Source organism: Meleagris gallopavo, chromosome 1 (genome assembly GCF_905368555.1).
Source record: "Meleagris gallopavo chromosome 1, MGAL_WU_HG_1.1, whole genome shotgun sequence".
In the NCBI taxonomy this organism is placed as follows: Eukaryota; Metazoa; Chordata; class Aves; order Galliformes; family Phasianidae; genus Meleagris; species Meleagris gallopavo.
The window spans coordinates 176672159-176691277 of record NC_139404.1 but is presented as its reverse complement, the minus strand read 5'-3'; the positions used below and the strand labels follow the sequence as shown (position 1 = coordinate 176691277).

Below are 19119 nucleotides of genomic sequence, written 5' to 3'. Positions count from 1 at the left end.
CTCTAGGAAACTTCTAGCTTTCTGGAGACTGCTCAGATATTTTCCCTTTAAAGAAATGCTGAGCCTGCTGTGGCCAGCAGCTGTGACTGCATAGGACACTGTGTTAACTGCAACCCCTGGATCTTCGGTTTTCCATAGCAGGGAAGTGAAAAGACAGACCACAGTCATCAGGCAGATCCCTGGCACCTCCCTGACACTGCTGGCAGAGCGAGCTCACCTGAGCAGGCAAATGTAATGCCATGGTCATCAACAAATGTGGACAAATCACATTCAGCATCGTGACAGCTATTTATGATGCAACTTCAGCCAGACTAAACTGTGGTTAATGTAAATGACTTTAATTAGTGCTTTCAGATCTTACTGCTCATTCTGTTGTTTGTTTTTCTTTTTTTTTTTTTTTAACCATATTTCATTTTCAGTCACAGGAGTATTTAAAGACATATATCAGAGGATACTGGCTGCCTGATAGACAGAAGCAACTTTATGACTTATACAAAGAAAAATTTAAATCTCCCTTACAGAACAGAGACAGAAAGAAGGGGTGCTAAATGAGGGTATGAAAACTACCTCTAATTCAGAGACCCGGTACAACAGTTCTACATTCAGTATTATACATCTCATAACAGAGAACTAGGAAGAAATATAACTACTTTATGATTCTGCCCTTCCTCATCTTCCACTGCTTATAATGAAAAAGCCACTTTCTTCTCAGATTATCCAAGACTAATTCAAACAAGAACAAGTTTGCTTAGGCAAATCATCCTCAGCTGCTTACCTCTGCATTTTGTGCTTCATTTTCATAACAGACTCCGCTAAATAAGCCATGCAAAGCAAACAGTAGGTTCCTCTGTGGAGCTGGATAACTCAACCATAATTATCCCTTAATCTCTGCTCAGAAGGCCACTGCATTCCTTAAAGCCAGAATCTTTAGAAAGTATAATATTGCCAAACTGTGAAGTGAGAACATGCAATAGCTTGTAAGTGCCTGCCCCTTCTTTTTAGTTTGTATTTAATTTAGAAGTATAGAAGTATGAGATATATTTTCATGTGGAAAATAATATTTTTATTTCACTTTCCCACCATCTACTCACTCACTTTGGTGGATCTTGTCTGCATCATGTAAAGCAGACATGGCATTGCCTGATCACAGAAGGCATCAAAAAGTACTGTAGTAACTGTACTAACACAGGAGAAAGAAACACTCTGTTCTGCAGGACAGAAACTATCCTACCCTCCCAGTTCTGTGGCATAGGTGTATAAATAATGTATAAGAAATTAGTTTTACAGAACTTCCATACCTGTTCTAACATTTCTACAAGAGACACTTAACCTTGCCTATATTGCTGCTTCTCACAAAAAAGTTCTTGGAAATATCTTCACAGGGTTATGTGTTACTTTGACATAACTTGTCATTAGCACATTGTACATTTTCAGTACAAAACTGAGTTATGCTTCTGTGTGCTAAACTGTGAATATTGTCTACAAGGGGCAGATTTCAAACACAATGGGTACTCTGTATTATCCCCAGTCAGGCTCCATTTTGCCAGCACTAAAATCTCTTGCGCATTTGTAGCAACAGCCTTATTAGACAAATCAGCCAGATGTCCAATAGCCTGTACAGGTCAAAAGCAGTGAATTTAACACTTTGTGAAAAGATGGAAGTCCTTACCAACACTGAAACAACATGAGACAAACCCATACATCAAAATAAGAACCAAGGATGAAACCTGCATTCAGCAGAAGGCAGAGGAGGACCTCCCACTAGTTTCAAGGCGGTCAGCACTTCAGCCCTCCAAATTGCTAGCGCAGGTCTTGATCAGCTGTGTGTTCCGGACTGTGAGCTTCCTTTAAAGCCAGGAGAGTTCTGCGTGGAGAAGAGTCTCAACATCCAGTTTTCCAACAGCTTCACCTCAGCACACACTTCATATGAAGAAGGGAAGCAGCAGAGCAAGTGAATAAAGGGAGAGAGCTAATTGACTTTGCTTAACTGTTCAGTCACTCCTGTATTTTGAAAGACCATCTACAGAGGCATGAAAATTTAATCTAAAAGAGACAATACTGTGGTACAAAAAGTTTATTTAGTCACGATTCTGTAAACATTTGAGGTAAATAAACATCTACATCAACCTATTTCTTACAGAATTTAATACACAAGGCACTTCTTGGAAGACAGCACTTTTAATTTATTGCTGCTTTTATTGTTATCGTAAGTCCATGATGGTCCAGAAAATTCATTATGTTTGTTGTCAGGTTCTGTCATATAAAAGACATCTGGTAAGCAACAAGAAAGCTCTGAGTAAGCTTTCTGGTGCTTTACAACCTTTTAATTGCGAGATATGGTGTAAATGAGAATAGGAGTATAAATGTTAAAGCATGTTCACATTTCTCGTATAACTGTTCAAGGACTGAAGCTTCTGGAATTTGATTGGCATCTTGCAACAAACTTAAAATGCAAATCTGCAGTTTATTTTTTTCACGTCAGTGTTTTTTGCTTATGCAAATAGTCCCATTACCTTTACTGGTCTTATTTGCAGAAGTAGAAGTGACAGATGAAATTGTATTTGCAGGCTCAGAACTTATTGTTAGCTAGAAAACAAAACATTCATCTTTTTGGTAATATCTTAAACAGTGCAGTATTTCTCCACAAGAATTTTGTTTGGAATTTCCAATAAGGCTGTGAATTTTGCTCTTAAAAGACATATGCCACACCTGATTTCTGTCATTGAACCTCTACACACACACAAAAAGGCATATAAATAATAGTGAACCTTAAATTGATTGGTAATAATTGTTTGTGATGAAGTGTATTTTTCCATAGTGTGCTCCCTATATAACCAGTTCCCATAGTTTAAATATGCAGACAAAACTGTTATGGTAGGTCAGTGATCAGGTGTCATTTTATTTAATGGTATTGCCTTATGTCTGAAGAGTTCCTGTGTCAGAGTAGGACAAGCTCTTTTAGGTTCAGCATATTGCTAGAGTCATTCTTTTAATTCTTATACAAATGTAAACTCAGAAAACAATTTCATCCAAATGTGCAATCTGAAATAAAAAACTGAATGTAAACTTCAGAAAATGAAAATTACAAGAGCACACTTTTCACAAGAAAAATCAAAGTAAGTGAAACAAAATTATTCGGGAGGAAAAATGAAAAGAAAAAAGAAAAAAAGCCAGCCTGTTCAAATTCACGATGTTACTGTATGTATTGAAAAAATTATAAAGGATCTGGGGGCTCAATGCTCTGCTCTTGCAGACTGTTATCACTCACAGGAGTTCAGTGAGATGCAACAACCTGCATCAGCTGAGGCAGTCCCATGAATCACTGAATGAGGATCTAAGTACTGATCTGAATTTTAAAGCTTGCTTTAGTTATTCTACAGATCATACACTTAGTTAGGTGTTCATACTCAGAAATAATCTCAAGAGCTGCAAAATGTCAGACATTTAATTAGCTCCATGCACCTTCACAAATGACAGATATGCCAAGCCAAATCAACTCCTGGCACCACTTTGCACACCACTGGTTTCTGAATTACACTGGAGAAGAACACAGTTCATCTGCTTTCTCAGTTCATGCTGTCTATTTTCAAGAAGTTAACGTTTTTCAATGGCAGCCTGGATCAACAAATTCAAGGAGCATCTTTTTATCTATGAAAAAACAGTAGATGGATTTTCATAGACAAAAATACACCACTTCAATAAAGGGAAGGTTCAGGCAGGCTGTTTTCATTTAATCAAAACACAAAGGGAAGAAATGCGTGGTTTTAAATTGTACTTCACTTTCTTTTCTATTAACTCACAGCTGCACTAATTAAAAAAGCTCAGTGACAGAAAACAGAACATCTGTGCCCACGGCAAAGAAGCCATGCATTTATGTACCATACAGATAGATTTTTCTTATATCTTTGTAAAACTATTGTGAAAAAATGTACTTCTGCAACCAGTGATTTGGTAAATATGTTCCATGTAATCACTGTGGTTGGAAGGGACTTCTGCAAGCCATCTAGTCCAACCCTGTTGCTCAAAGCAGGTCAATTAGTAAAAGTGAGATGTCTTACTGGAAAAAAGAGCAGCTCATTACACACCTAGTAACTTGATCAAAGAGTATTTTGTTGTTGTTGTTGCTTTTCTTCTTTTCTTTTTCATAGTTTACTTAACCTTTATTTTTTTAACTATGTTTAAGGCAAAACAATCTTCCCACAATCATTCTATTCAAAGAGTAAAAATTAGTGGTTACTTTTTTTTTCACTTTTCTTAATATCAGGCATGATTCTGTTCTAGTTCTGCAATAACTGGTTTATGGGTGTGAATACAATCTTTAAGGATTTTGTTTCCAACCCCCTGCATGACCAAGCTAAATCAAAGTATTATTTGCTATCAACTCCTTCTTTGGAGTTAATTAATGTATAAGAGTAAACAACTTGAAAATTATCGGATAGTATTGACAGTTTGTTCTGCAAGTTAGTTGGTGTTTGTACATTTTTCCTAGAACTATGGAAGGTGACAAGTTAATCTGCCTTTAATATCAAAACAGGTCAAATACCTTAAATCACTGTAACACTCACCTTTTGATACACCAGCCAATAGTTACGTTCTGAAAATGTTTTATTAGACACTAAATATTTTCTATTTGTAATTCTTATTTGGGAAAGAAAAGTGCAAAGAATTAGATCTTATCCTAAGTTTTCCATTAGTTCCAAATTAAGAGCTATAGTCCTATGTTAACACTGCATTCAACCAAATTCTGAGCTTGGTCCTTCTGCTTTACCATGTATGTGAATTCAGTGAAAATTAATAAGTAAAGATTAATTAAAATACTCAAATTCTGCCACATTAATGAGACTTTTTTCAACAAATCTGATCTCAAATGTGACACAGCAACTAAAAGGAATGGTAAGCACTGAAGGGGAGCTCTGCTCAATTACCTGGGCTTCAAAGAAGGAACAATTGGTGGACTCTAAATGAAATTGCAGGTAACCAAGAATCTTAAGACTGTAGAAATATTTGGTAGAAATTAAACAAGCTGATTTTAAAAGCACAACCTTTAAGTTGTAAGTTTGCTTTCTCAGACAAGCTCTGCTTTGATGTGGAGGCTGCCGTCAAATTTCTCTTGGGGTTGCATAAGAGTTACATTTCTCCCCTGAACCTTACAGGGGAAAAAAAAAAAAGAAAAAGAAAGAAAAAGAAAAAGAAAAAAAAGAGAAAAAAAGATCTTTTACAGCTTTCCAGTAATTACTCTGCCTGAAAATACCACATATTTCACAAAAGCACCTGAGGTTTCTGCAGGTCTAATCACATGTTAATTCAGAAGGTATCAGTTGATCCTAAGTTAAAAATATCTCTGTTCTCATTTTATATACAGTATGGATGCAGTCCTGCAGGACTCACTCTGTAGGGACTGCACTAAGTTAAGGACTGCAAGATACAGGACTCCATCAACAGAAAGTCAGTTTTGCTCTCGGGCCTCAATATTAAAAAAAAACAAAAAAACAAACAAAAAAAACCACACACAAAGAAACCACATTTCCCAGGTGGTCTGGAAATACACTCCAGAAGGACTTTGACTTCATTCTTCAGAAGTACGAAGGAAAGAAAAATCCAGCCAATGAATTTTGATGTACTAATATGTAGAGATGCATATTTCATTATTTCAGTAGTCTAATTATTTGACATTTATCTAAACTCAAAAATCTCTACTACAGATACTAATGAGTCTACAATTTTTGAGTGCCAAACTCTGTCTTTTGTTTTACAATGAGGCAATTTCATCAACTTTCATTAAGTTCAGCACAGTTGCATGGATACAACAGAAAGTGGGATTCAACTTTCGGCTTTCTTGTAGAAAGGGTTTTATGGCTTATAACAGAAAATCCAAGAGTGAATGCTTCAAGCTGAACACTAACAGTAGATATCTTTTCTGTACTACTGTATATTGATTCTTAATGCAGTGCCTGCCTCAAGATCAGTGGCATCAAAAAAGACTTCTCACCTGGTTCACTACAAGCTGGTCAGTGAAGTCATGAGACAGCATGCCCAGGGGCTGCAGAACAGTACCTCTGACCAAGAGAAAATCCTTGTGTCTATTCAAAAGCAGACCACTTCAAGCTTGAGTGGTGGGAACATTTTAACTGTTGAATAAAATAAACACATTCCAGAAAACGTTTAACAGCAAAGTAACTGGCAACCTAACTGATTGCTTTGCCTGAGTAAGGGTTGCTCTGCCAGGCCAAATACTTCCAACATGGGAAGGGCTATCCCAGTGTGTTTGGTTGCTCTTCTCCAATTACAGTACTTCCAATTTACAGCAGGAAAAAGGACTGACCCTGTGCTTCAATTATTTTGGATTTTGCTTAGAACAGAAGTTGAACCTAATCCTGCATTGCTTTGTACTCAAACTCTCACAAACCTGCTCAGGAATTCAAAATTCTGACTAATTTCTGTAAGAGTATTTGCTACAATGAAATGAAGGATTAAGCCAGCTAAAAGGAAAGCTGCACCTTAGAAAAAAATACCCAGTAGTTTCCTCCACTCATTTTTAAGGGAAGTTCACAATATTCAAAAGCAGGATTTTAAAGTCTTTATGTAAGGCCCCAAATCTACACTCGTTCTGGCTCCCAAAACTCCATGTGAATTTTAGTTCTGATTGAATACGGCCTGCAAGTTCCATCGCCAAACCTTGCTCCTTGTTAAAATGAATGGAAAATCTGCAAGTGACTTCAGTGGGGTCAATACAGACCCATCAGCATGTTGCCCAGATATTTAGCCACATTTTCTGCAACACAACATTGTCTAAATCTGTTTTTACAGACTTCTCAGACACTACAGATTGCTGTTAAGGGACAGAGTAGATCATAACAGGAAATGTTGGTTTGGGTCTTTGTCACCATTAGTTGTTTCCTTCCCCTTACATTTTCTTGTAAGATCAAAAATCAAACTAAAATGAGTAAGTACACAGTCAATTAACTTTAAATCTACAGATCAAAATTACTCTATAAATGTTCAAATACTTAAAAATATGCACTCGAGTTTACTTCTAAATAGCTTTCTTTCAACAAACTTAAGCTGGTAACTAATAGTCTAAAATGCAGAGTTCTACTTCATCCTATTTATTGTCCATGGGCAACATATAGGGCCACAATGTACTGAAACCATAATCCTTGATTTCTGAAGAGAAATTGTTCTGTGTAGTCATTTCTGAGGTGTGTGGTTTACATTCCTGTCCTCTTCTAAGCAATTTCAGAAGTCATCTAAAATTATAATCAAGCATGCTCAAATATATCTGTGGGCTTCAAAACATGATGTGATCATTGTTGGCAAACACTGGATAGAAGGTCAAACCGAACACTTCCTAACAGGTCAAGAGTTAAAAAATAAAAAGGAAAAAAAAAAAAAATAGAAAGATGAACCTCAAAATGATAAAATCTATTACAGGGGCTACCTAAACTTTGCCCAGCCAAGAGGACCACATTGGCAATTTGCCATGAACACAAAGGCTTCTTTAAGTTGTGTTATATGGAAGGGACTGCAGTCACCTTGGTCTTTGATATGGCAAGTTGGTCCAGAGAGATGACAGGTGCCAACAGGCAATGTGGCATCCTGATGTTTGCCATTGGGCTACACGGGATTTAAAGGAAGAAAGTAAGTTATAGTATCTGCTCACATAGAGCTTATGTGAAAAGGCTGGAAGTGAAGACAAGGGCATGAAGGAGATGATGGGCAGGCACGTGGGCAGTAGGGATAGGAACATTTTGCTCAAATGAAAGTCAGCCTCAGGGCACTTGACCAGCTACCATCACCACCTGTTACCTCTGCAGGCCTCCACTGTGGCTGCCCTTGGGAGATCTGCCATGGACATTAAAGAGAGCAGGATTGGTCCCCTGGCCTACGGGCTGTGCTTTGGCCACCCCTGACCTATTAGAAAACGTTGCTATTTTTCCCCACTACAACTCACAGAGTGCAAAAACAGCAAGCATCAAAGTTGAAACCCAGGCCTTCCCACCCGTGCCAGGCCTGGCCTCTCTGGGGAAGGTCCCCTGCCCACTCTGCCTTCAGCCACCTGCTCCACTGCACAGCGGTGATCACACTACACGGCCAAGTCATCTGACCTGGCTCTGCTGCTGCTCGACTTACTGGCCCTGCTCAAACGCCGTGTGTCTACAAGCAACGGTGGCTCATGCATCTCCACGGTGGTGCAAGTGGCTGAGATGGGCCGTTCCTCTGCCAGCTCCTCCTCGCCTTCCACATCCCACTTGCTTCCACTTGCTCCGCTCAAGCTGGTGCTGCTGCCACTGTTGGCTGTGGTGATGGGTGGCCCAGCTGGGGGTGGGAGAAGCTGCTCCAGGGGCTCTTCTTGCTCTGGAAGGGGATGCCGGACACTGCTAGGGGTGGAGGAACCCGCTGAGCTGGAGGGTGCCTTGTCTTGCTGCTCAGCTGCCATATTGACCCAGTTCTGCTCGGCTGCCAGGGCATTGCTTTTGCTGTTGAAGTAGTTGATGACGGCTGGTGTGGGTGTGGGGATGGGAGTTGGGATGGTGACAGGAGTGGAGACGGGTGTAGGGGTGACAGCACGGTGCCTGTTCTCTGGAACTGGTGGGGCAACAGGGTAGCTTGCCATGGAGGCAGTGTTGGAGGGGGGCCGTGCCCTAGGAGCAGCCGCAGCATAGTAGGGTGCCATGGTCACCGGAGCCAGCAGCGGCGTGACAGCACGCGTGTCAGGCAGAACAGGAGCAGGTGCAGTGGTTGTTACCACCACTGGTGGTGCTGGTGGTGGCAGGGAAACTGGTTTGGATTCCCCTGTTACCATGACCGGTGTCAGTGTTGTAATAGGCATCTCAAGACTGTACTGGCTTGTCATGCCCTGCTTCAGCTTCTTCCACCCCAAGTGATATATCTCAAGCATGTTCAGTAGCAGTGAGACAGAGGCCACCACCAACATGAAGATGATGAAAATTGTCTTTTCAGTGGGCCGTGAGATGAAGCAGTCCACAGTGTGAGGGCAAGGCGGACGGCTGCATTGGTAGACTGGCTTTAGTTCAAAGCCATAAAGGAAGTACTGGCCCACAATGAAGCCTACCTCAAACAGCGTCTTGAAAATGATGTTGAAGATGTAGGTACGGAGCAGAGCACCTCCCATACGGATTCTACCACGCTCATCACGGATCGGAAGCTTCTCCTTTCCCATTTTGATAGGAGGATCCTTGAAATTATTGCCACCTCTACTACCACCACCAGATGTTGCTGCTCCTGGATGGTTGTTCTCTTTGACACTTCCCCTCTTTTTCAGCTCTTCTTTTTCTTTCCTCTTCTCCTCCATGCGTACAATGTGCAGCACGTGGCCCAAATAGATGAGGGTTGGAGTGGAGACAAAAATGATCTGCAGCACCCAGAAGCGGATATGAGAAATGGGGAAGGCTTTGTCATAGCAAACATTTTCGCAACCAGGTTGCTGAGTGTTGCATGTAAAGTCTGACTGCTCGTCTCCCCAGACTTCCTCAGCGGCAGCCCCCAGCACCAGTATCCTGAAGATAAACAGTACTGTCAGCCAAACCTTCCCAATCACCGTGGAATGCTCCTGCGCGTTCTCTAGCAGTCTCCCTAGAAAGCTCCAGTCACCCATTGTTTCAGTTTTCTAACCTGCAGTAAGAACATTAGAGCAATGTTAAAAAATATTGCTATTATATAATGTTAAAAAATATTATACAATGCTGAAGCAGATCAGCTTGTTCCTCCATAAATTTAAATGTACTCCCTTTTGCAGAATATTGCACAAATACGTTCCAAATTACTTTGGGCTGCTTCAAAAGTAATGCATTCTATTTCACTTTTTTGGCTCATAACATGAGAGGCAGATGTTGGTGGGATAGCAGTAGAGGCTGAACCTTCCTACCAATTTTCCATTACGTGCTGTTGCTGTGTGACAGACGGCAGCAGAGGGGCAGTCTGACAGAATGGCGTCTGGCACGGAAGTGCATATGAAGCAAGTGTGTGGAACAGAATTCCTCCATGTGGAAAAAATGGCACCCACTGACATACATCAGTGCTTGCTGAATATGTACGAAGACCAAACAGTGAATGTGAACACAGTGAGACAGTGGGTGGTGCATTTCAGCAGCGGCAGCAACGGCCATGCAGATTTTTCCCAGTGCAACATAGAATCACAGAATCACAGAATTGTAGGGGTTGGAAGGGACCTCTAGAGATCATTGAGACCAACCTCCCTGCCAAAGCAGGTTCCCTACACCAGGTGTCCAGGCGAGACTTGAATATCTCCAGAGAAGGAGACTCCACAACCTCCCTGGGCAGCCTGTTCCAGTGCTCCGTCACCCTCACCATAAAGAAGTTCTTACGCACATTCGTGCAAAACTTCCTATGCTGCAGCTTATGTCCGTTTCCCCTCGTCCTGTCTCCATGTACCACTGAAAAGAGACTGGCCTCACCACTATGGCCGTCACACCTCAGATATTTATAAACCTGGATCAGGTCCCCTCTCAGTCTTCTTTTCTCAAGGCTAAACAGACCCAGTTCACTTAGCCTTTCTTCATAGGGGAGATGCTCCAGGCCCTTCACCATCTTTGTGGCCCTCCGCTGGACTCTTTCCAAGAGATCCCTATCTTTTTTGTACTGGGGAGCCCAGAACTGGACACAGTACTCCAGATGAGGCCTTACCAGGGCAGAATAGAGGGGGAGGATCACCTCCCTCCACCTGCTGGACACGCTCTTCTTAATGCACCCCAGAATGCCATTGGCCTTTTTGGCCACGAGGGCACACTGCTGGCTCATGGCCAACCTGTCGTCCACCAGGACGCCCAGGTCCCTCTCTGCAGAGCTCCTCTCCAGCAGCTCATCCCCCAGCCTGTATTGGTGCATGCAATTATTCCTCCCTAGGTGTAAGACCCTACACTTGCTTTTGTTGAACCTCATCCGGTTTCTTACTGCCCAGCTCTCCAGCCTGTCCAGGTCTCGCTGAATGGCAGCACAGCCTTCAGGCGTGTCAGCCAATCCTCCCAACTTCGTATCATCAGCAAACTTGCTGAGGGTGGCCACTATCCCCTCATCAAGGTCATTGATGAAGATGTTGAACAAGACCGGACCCAGCACAGACCCCTGGGGGACACCACTGGTGACAGGTCTCCAGCCAGACTCTGCATCACCAACGACGACCCTCTGCACTCTGCCAGTCAGCCAATTCTCAACCCACCTCACTGTCCACTCGTCTATCCCACACTTCCTCAGCTTTGTTATAAGGATGTGGGAGACAGTATCAAATGCCTTTCTAAAATCAAGGTAGATTACATCTACCGCTCTTCCCCCATTCACCCAGCATGTGATGGCATCATAGAAGGCCACCAGGTTGGTTGAGCACGACCTCCCCTTGGTGAACCCATGCTGACTACTCCTGATAACCTCCTTTTCTCCCAGCTGTCTGGAGATGGTATCCAGCACAAGCTGTTCCATCACCTTTCCAGGGACAGAGGTGAGGCTGACAGGCCTATAATTACCCGGATCTTCCTTCTTGCCCTTTTTGAAGACCAGAGTGACATTGGCTATCCTCCAGTCTTCAGGGACCTCCCCTGTTGTCCAAGACCTCTCAAAAATGATGGAGAGCGGTTCGGCAATGACCTCCGCCAGCTCCCTCAGCACACGTGGATGCACCCCATCAGGTCCCGTGGAACTTGTGGACCTTAGTACTGCCTAGGCGCTCACGCACGTCCTCTTTCCTGACTACAGGGAAGTCTCCCATTCCCCAGACCCTCTCACTAACCTCTAGGGTGTGGGATTCCTGCGGGAGAGCCTTTTCACTGAAGACGGAAGTAAAGAAGGCATTCAGTATCTCTGCCTTCTCAGCATCCCCCGTTACCAGAACCCCCCCCTCACTTAGTAAGGGGCCCACATTCTCCCTAGTTTTCCTTTTGCTGTTAACATACTTGAAGAAACCTTTTTCATTATCCTTTATCACTTTAGCCAGATTCAATTCCAGGCAGGCTTTAGCCTTCCTCGTTGCATCCCTGAAGGCATCCCTGCAGGCCCTGACTACATTCCTATATTCTTCCCAAGTGAAGGCTTTTTTTCCCACATGAAGGCTTTTGGTTCACTGCTGGTGAAAATGCCTAGCTCATGGTGCTGACTGTATTGAAAAATAGTTTTTTGTAGCTGGGAATATGCTCTATCAAGAACTGTTATTGTGCTCTATGTATCTGTTGTCGTTTCCATGGAAAGAAATAAGAGGCATTGCCTTCAGAGCTAACCTTAGGTCCCATGCAGCCATGGGCTGTGGGGAACGCAGAAGCAAGATGTTTAGTGCTTCCACCAGCCAGTGCAGCTGTAAATGTGTGTACAGAGTGGCCAGCAAGACAGATTCAGAGCTAGAATTTCACCTGAGGTGCCTCTAACTGCTCTTGCATATTTTTAGGAAAGAACAGGTGGAAATTAGTTCAATTAATCAGAATATTCTAATTATAATGTGACTGCACCTTTATCGTGGCGTGATACAAAGTCACTTATTCATCATCAGGACTTAATTATTATAGCACTCAAGAAGCCAATAATGTCTCAAGTCTCTGCTATTTTAATACTGCACAAACACAAACATTGTGATTCAAAATCTATAACATTTACAGTTTAATTCTCAAATGCGCACACCAACAAGCATGCTCTCCAAGTCTACTCATGTTTAGAAAGAGAGAATTACAGAATAACTAGAAATATTGGGGAAAATGATAAAAATGAAGAGGAACAGTTAAAAGGTTCCTATACTGTTGTTCTCCTGTCCTGTCATTTGTGGTTACTGAGCCACATCTACTGAAACATCAATAAAATTATTTAAAAAACAGCAACTCAGGACACTTCAGCAGCTATGCACAAAGAAATGAAGTATGAACTTGATGTAATTATCATTTGGAAAGACTTGAAATACAAGAATATATTTTTTAGGAAGATTCTTGTTAGCTGTCTTTAGTTGAGAAACAAGCTATAAACTGCTGAGATCACTTCTGGCTGTTTCTGAGTGAAATACATGTAAGAAGTACATTTCTTTCACCTAACAAACACAAATACACTTCATTTTCGGCACTTTCAGGAATGTTTAATATTTATAGTTCAGATACAAAAATCTAGATGCAAATAAGTAAATAAATAAAATCTCTATCAGAAAAGATTATGCCTTTATTTTCTTTAAAAATCTCAACATATTTTATTAGCATAATCAAATGACACTTCACTCTTTTCACTTGCATACACTTTTTCTCTTTTTGTTTCAGTACCTGTGTGCTACAGTTCCCAAGAAGAGGAGTTCATCATTACGTGTAGAAGTCACTATTATTGGTATTTAACTTATTGTGATTTCCAACAACAGTGTCACTGAAATTCAAAAGGGAACATTTCCAAAGTCAGCACTGAACTTCTTTCGAGCTGTTAGTTAAGGTAATTACTGTCATTTAGTTATTTTTGTGTAACTTAATTTTACTGTGAGGAAGTAAGATACCGGTAAATGCACAACAGTATATTTCCACACAAAAAGCAACATTTTTGGAAATCCTAGAATGCTGAAGCACTTCTTATCCCAACAAAGTTAGTTCAGCAAGAACCTATCCACAACAAAATAGATCTTTGAGATCCTGCAATAACGTTGCCTTTGATATTATGGAATTCCTTTTGCAGTACAGCATGATAAATTGTCAGTTAAGTTATTCACAAGGAAATACTGACTTTGCATAGTAATGTTCCTGATCCTAACCTAATTTTCATTATATTTTATTTTATTTTAATATATTCAAGGTGTTTTTAAAGAATGTGCTTTTGCCCTTCAAAATACTAACTCAAGACTATGTAGACATTGATATGATACTCTATTTCTTTAATTCTAATTAAATATATTTTTATGTTTTTCAATTTTAATTTTATGGGTGGTATAATATTTTGGATGGAGAAGGAATTTTAATCTTGAGAAGTATTAATTTTTCAGGGAATGATTTATTCATTTTGTAACCTTATTTTACTCCAAACTATTTAAAGATATTCTTAGTTCAGCTTTGTCATGATGTTCTTGGGGAACCTTCTTATTTTGAGTATAAAGGTTGCAGTGTGGGAATAACAAATACTGTGATACAAGCTGGATTAAAGAAGTTTAACATGATCACAAACTCAGCTCTTGGATGGATACGCTTAAGAAGCTATTCTAATGCTTACATTAATTAAATGACTTCTTTTAAAGCCTGAGGATTCATGCAGTACACACAAAGAGTGCATGAGCAGTGAGCAGATGCTTCACTGCATCTAAACTGTGCAGAGGTGACAACCTCGATGTTCATTTTACTACCGGCTGCAGCAATCACTGCCTTCCCTACAAATGCCTATCACCTGTAAGTAAATATGGGAAGGACATCATTTCCAAAGGCAATAAAAAGATAACTTATCTCCAGTGGCTGAAGAGATTGCAGAGATCCAAGTCTTTTATCTTCTTTCAGTGTCAATATATTCCCCAACGAGCAATTCTTAAAGCCAGTGCAACTCATATAAAAATAACAGACACTTTAAAGGAGTGCTTTGATATAAAAAATGATTAAATTACATCAGACTTAACCCAAGGGCTCACCGAGCTCGCAGAGTTTTATTTGAGGTATCACCATTGGGTCCAACAACAAAATACCTACATCATATTTAAACAGGCACTATTTCAGCTGAGAACGGTTCCAAGCTAGCTCTGTAGTGCTAAACTTCACTTGAACAGGACTACTTCCAGCACTGCTGGAAATTCAAGAAAAAGTCAAGAAATTCAAGAAAAAGTACCTGCAAGGGAATGACACAAAATCTGTGTCAGAAAGCATTCTGATTCAATGGTATGAAAAGCAAGGAGTTCACCTATCTTGGGATCATTTCATAACAACTGGGAGTTATATATATTGGTTGTGTCACTTAAAAATCATAGAGTCATAGAACTGCTCATGGTTGGAAAAGAAACCTTAAAGATCATCAAGTCCAACTGCAACCTGACCATGCTACCCTAACAACCCTCCGCTAAATCATGTCCCTGTTAAGACAAATACTGAAAAACAGGCAATTCATTAAAACTGGAGTAGAATTAATGCTCTACCGTTAGCTAACAAGTTCAGTATAAGGAAAATTGGCTTTGTGGATGCCGTGTGCGTTTGTGTGTGATAAAGAGAATGAGCAAGAGAGAGAATATATTTTAAAAGCCGTTATGTGAAATCTATCTATCTACAGAAGATAGATAATCTGACATCTATAAACTTGCCAGTTATTATTTCCATTTGTATTTCTGATCCTGCCACAGAAGAGGTTCATCATCGCTAAGTATCTATTGTATGAAATACAGCATTTTAATTACTTATGATTTTACTCTTACATATGCTTATGTATGCATATATACACATGCATGCATATACGTGTAAATGTAAATAGCTATGTTATGTATATTTCCATATTGTGACACCTGCTCTACTTATGTTTTTATAATGCTGTCAAATCTAGAAAAATGTCCTCTAGCAATTATTTTGAGACTAATGCATCTCTGTCAGAACACGAGTCAGTTTCTTAAATTCAGTCCACATTTCATTTCTTTTGATTTTCTATAATATCTTGGGATTTGTTTTTATATTCAAAATCATGCACACAAACAAGTATGAGGAAAAAAAATGCTGCTAAAAGAAAAAACATAACTTGCAATATTTCCTTGTATTTACAGTAAATTATCTTCTATAGTAAACTATAGTAAAAGAAAAGATGTCATCTTGCACAAAGTTTGCAGTGGACCATGTCTGGAAAATGTGAAGGGAGAGAATGAGTTGCTGTAATTTTCAGTGAAACCTAATGGCATTTGGTCTTGTACACATACATATGTGAAATAACAGCTGAGGTTTCATTATTAGCTTTATAAACTCATTTTTAATGAAGGCTTAAAAAACACCTTTCTTCAAGCTCAGTATAAAACTTTGAGAGGCATCTACAATCACCTTCACTACATTTTAAAAACTTGTGAGAAATGAATCCCCTGTCTTAAACATAATGGAGCCTTTTCCTTAAATCCTAGGCGAAACCTCTTGACTTCAGTGAAAGTTTGGCTCGAGTGAAGGAAAAGCACAAGGAGCTGACCCAGGAGAGTACACTCCACCTGCAGAACTGCTCTGTTCCCTGGCATAGCAAACCTCTGCTCTGATTCACTGCTCACAGAAGAAAAACAGGAACGAAAAGTAACCCATTTCCTTTCCCAGCATAGTAAAATGCCACCTTAGAGCTCTACTTTGGAATTAAAGAACAGTGACTTACCAATAAAACACTGAATGGTGAGGAGAGTGTGGAGCTACCGGGGCACTAGGAATGGCCGTCGAGCATGAAGGGGACAGTCCCTACATTGCGAGTGAGTGGAGCGTGAATGAGACAGATCTGTCAAGTGTCCACATACCATCAGCCACACGGATCCAAAAACTGCACAGTAAGGAGCGTCCCACCCCCCGCCCCAGAGTTACAAGGGAAAGACGAGCTTTGCTGCCAGTTCAAAGATTCAAGACCCTTTTCCACTACAGAGCAGCAGGCACCCAATAGCCAGGTTGAAGTGAGAGGGCACTTCACACAAGTTATGGTAACTGCAGAGGAGGCAGTGCCAGATATCCTCTTCAAACTTCTTAAAGAACTTTTCTGCACTATCAAAATCAAGAAAGTTTGTTTTTCTTCTTTAATTCTGAAATGTTCCAGAGAGATTTTTCCTCCTCCCTTTAAAATTCCCTTAAAGGGAAACTCAAGCAGCTTTGCCTACTCAGTTCAATTCCTTGTTCATATCTGTGCCAGATTCTTATACAACTAACTCACGCTCAGGACTCCTAACAACATCCTGTGCTAATGTGATTTCCTCAGCAAGTTAGGAATGGACTCAAATATCTTTCTGATAACTTTTCTTTTTTTTCTTCCAATTTTTCCGACAAGAAAAAAAAAAAAAAAAAAAAGACAACTTTTCATTCTGCTAACACTGGTAAACGTTTGCCTCATCAAATTTTCAAAGAATTCCAAAGAACGTTCACTCATTTCAAACACTTTCCATCCCCTTTGAGTCCTCAGTGAACACGGGAGGAACTGGCATGTTTTTGGTACCTCTCGGACCAAGGAGCGAGGCAGAAGCTCGTTCCCCACGCGGCCTGGCGGAGGTCAGCACGCTGCTGTCCCCTGGCTGGGGCAGAAGCCCAGGGTCAGGCAGGCAGCTCGGAGCTCACCCTGTCAAAGTCAGAGGCTTTCGGTCCGCGCTGTCCTCCCGCGAGGCGCCTCTTACAAGGCTGGAAGCAAATCCGTCTCCGCTTTGTATTGGCAGTTAATTCGACTCCTAGCCTGAAACTGGCTCGAAATGCGCATCAGTACTCAAATGTGAGTGGCACCCCTTGGGGAAGGAATGCCGTCCCCTACACACGCACAGCGGGGCGGGCAGGAGCCGTGACCATCCCGGAGCACCAGGCGCTTCCCTCCACTGCATTCCCGAGGTGCTACGGGAGGTTCGGGCGCTTCTCGCCGCGCCAGGCTCCGTCCCGCCAGTGAGCGCAGGGACAGATCGCCGGCCCGCGATGCCTCCCTCAGCACGGAGCACGGCTGAAGGGCTGAGATGGCCGCTCCGTCCCCAGAGCGGGGCACCCGCCCGCTGCGCTCTACTTACGCGTTGCGGGAGCAGTGCTATTGGGAGTAGCAAAAGCTCAGCACGTTTGGGTGAGTCCGGACAGTGTTCCCTCATAGCTTGTTTAACTCTGGGGAAAACAAGCCCGCAAAGCTTCGCTCGGGAGGCGGAGGAGGCTGCGGGTGTCCGGAGGGACGGCCGCGCCCTGCCTGCAGCCCGGCTTCCCTCGGGCCGGCGGCAGCCCACGGCGCCCCTCCGGCACGGCTCTTTGGCGGGCGCCGGGCACCCGGCCCTTGGGGGGGCGGAGCAGCGCCGCCCAGTGGCGGCCTCGCGTACCCGCCTGCAGAGGCCGGAGGAGGTTGGGTTCCGTGAGGGCCTCTTAGGCAGCTCTTTTTCTGCCCGCAGACCTTGCAGGGAAAATCTGCGCTGCCTTCCATGAGGTGTCAGATACTTCTTAAATCCTGGGTATTTGCACAAAGGAGTTTGGGTTTTTTTCCTCAGACCCTGGAGTCCCACAGGGCTGCCAGCACCACAAGCTGCACTTCACTGGCTGCAGTTAATGCTCTCACATCATTCCATAGGTCATTCCATAGGTAGAAAGGAAGCAGCAGTGCATCACAGTCCCTTGCATTATTTCAAGAGGCCTCTCACATTCTACAAATGACAGGAGTCCAGGTTTTCACAGAATCACAGAGTCATAGCAATTGGAAGGCAACCTCCGGAGATCCTCCAGTCCAACCCCCTGCTAAAGCAGGATCCCTACAGCAGGTCACAAAGGAGAGTGCCCAGATGGGTCTTGAGTATCCCCATAGAAGGAGACTCCTCAGCCCCTCAGGACAGCCTGTTCCAGTGCTCTCACAGTAAAGATGTTTTTCCTCATGTTTGTAGAGAACTGCCCCAGTTTTCGCCCATTGCCCCTTGTCCTGTTGCTGGGCACCACTGAAATGAGAGCCTGTACCCCTGACTGAGAATCTATACCCTTAATTGAGTCTATGTTAGGAAAGAAGTCATTATGAGCAATATTTTGAGAAGCATTTTTTCTCAGACAAGAATATCTGTTATGCTGCTGTGCACATGACATTTGAAGAGCTTGATTTATTGCAGCAATGCTGGGAATAGTCCAAATAATTTGCAGATGGTCCAATTTTCAGCATTGGTACTCAAAAACATTACCATCCTCTACATTTTGGTTCAGTTTTTGTATGTTCTTGACTATTATCCTGAGGAAAGAAAATATTAGGCAGAATGACTTTATTGGCATTTACATGAAAGTTTCAGATGGTAGCTACTCTACAGTCAGAGAGCTGAAAACTCAACTACACAAGGTCATAACAAAAAACTTTAGTCCAGAGGAGAGAAGGCTTTCGGGATACCTGATAGTGGCCTTCCAGTATCTAAAGTGGGACTATAAGAAAGAAGGGAACAGACTCATCTGCTGTCATAGGATAAAGCGAAATGGTTTCAAACTAGAAGAGGAGAGATGTAGAGGCAAAAAGGATTTTATGATAAGG

General features: G+C 41.9%; 1 protein-coding gene across 1 annotated transcript; it reads right to left on the bottom strand.

Moving 5' to 3' along the window:
- Window positions 1-1930: 1930 nt before the first annotated feature.
- Window positions 1931-17907, bottom strand: GJA3 (gap junction protein alpha 3). The gene is made up of 2 exons (XM_085216209.1): window positions 17651-17907; window positions 1931-9633 (listed from the first exon to the last, which is right to left on the bottom strand). The coding sequence occupies exon 2, from the start codon at window positions 9614-9616 to the stop codon at window positions 8084-8086; it is 1533 nt and encodes a 510-aa protein (XP_085072335.1). The 5' UTR covers window positions 9617-9633; window positions 17651-17907; the 3' UTR covers window positions 1931-8083.
- Between the last annotated feature and the right edge of the window lie 1212 nt (window positions 17908-19119).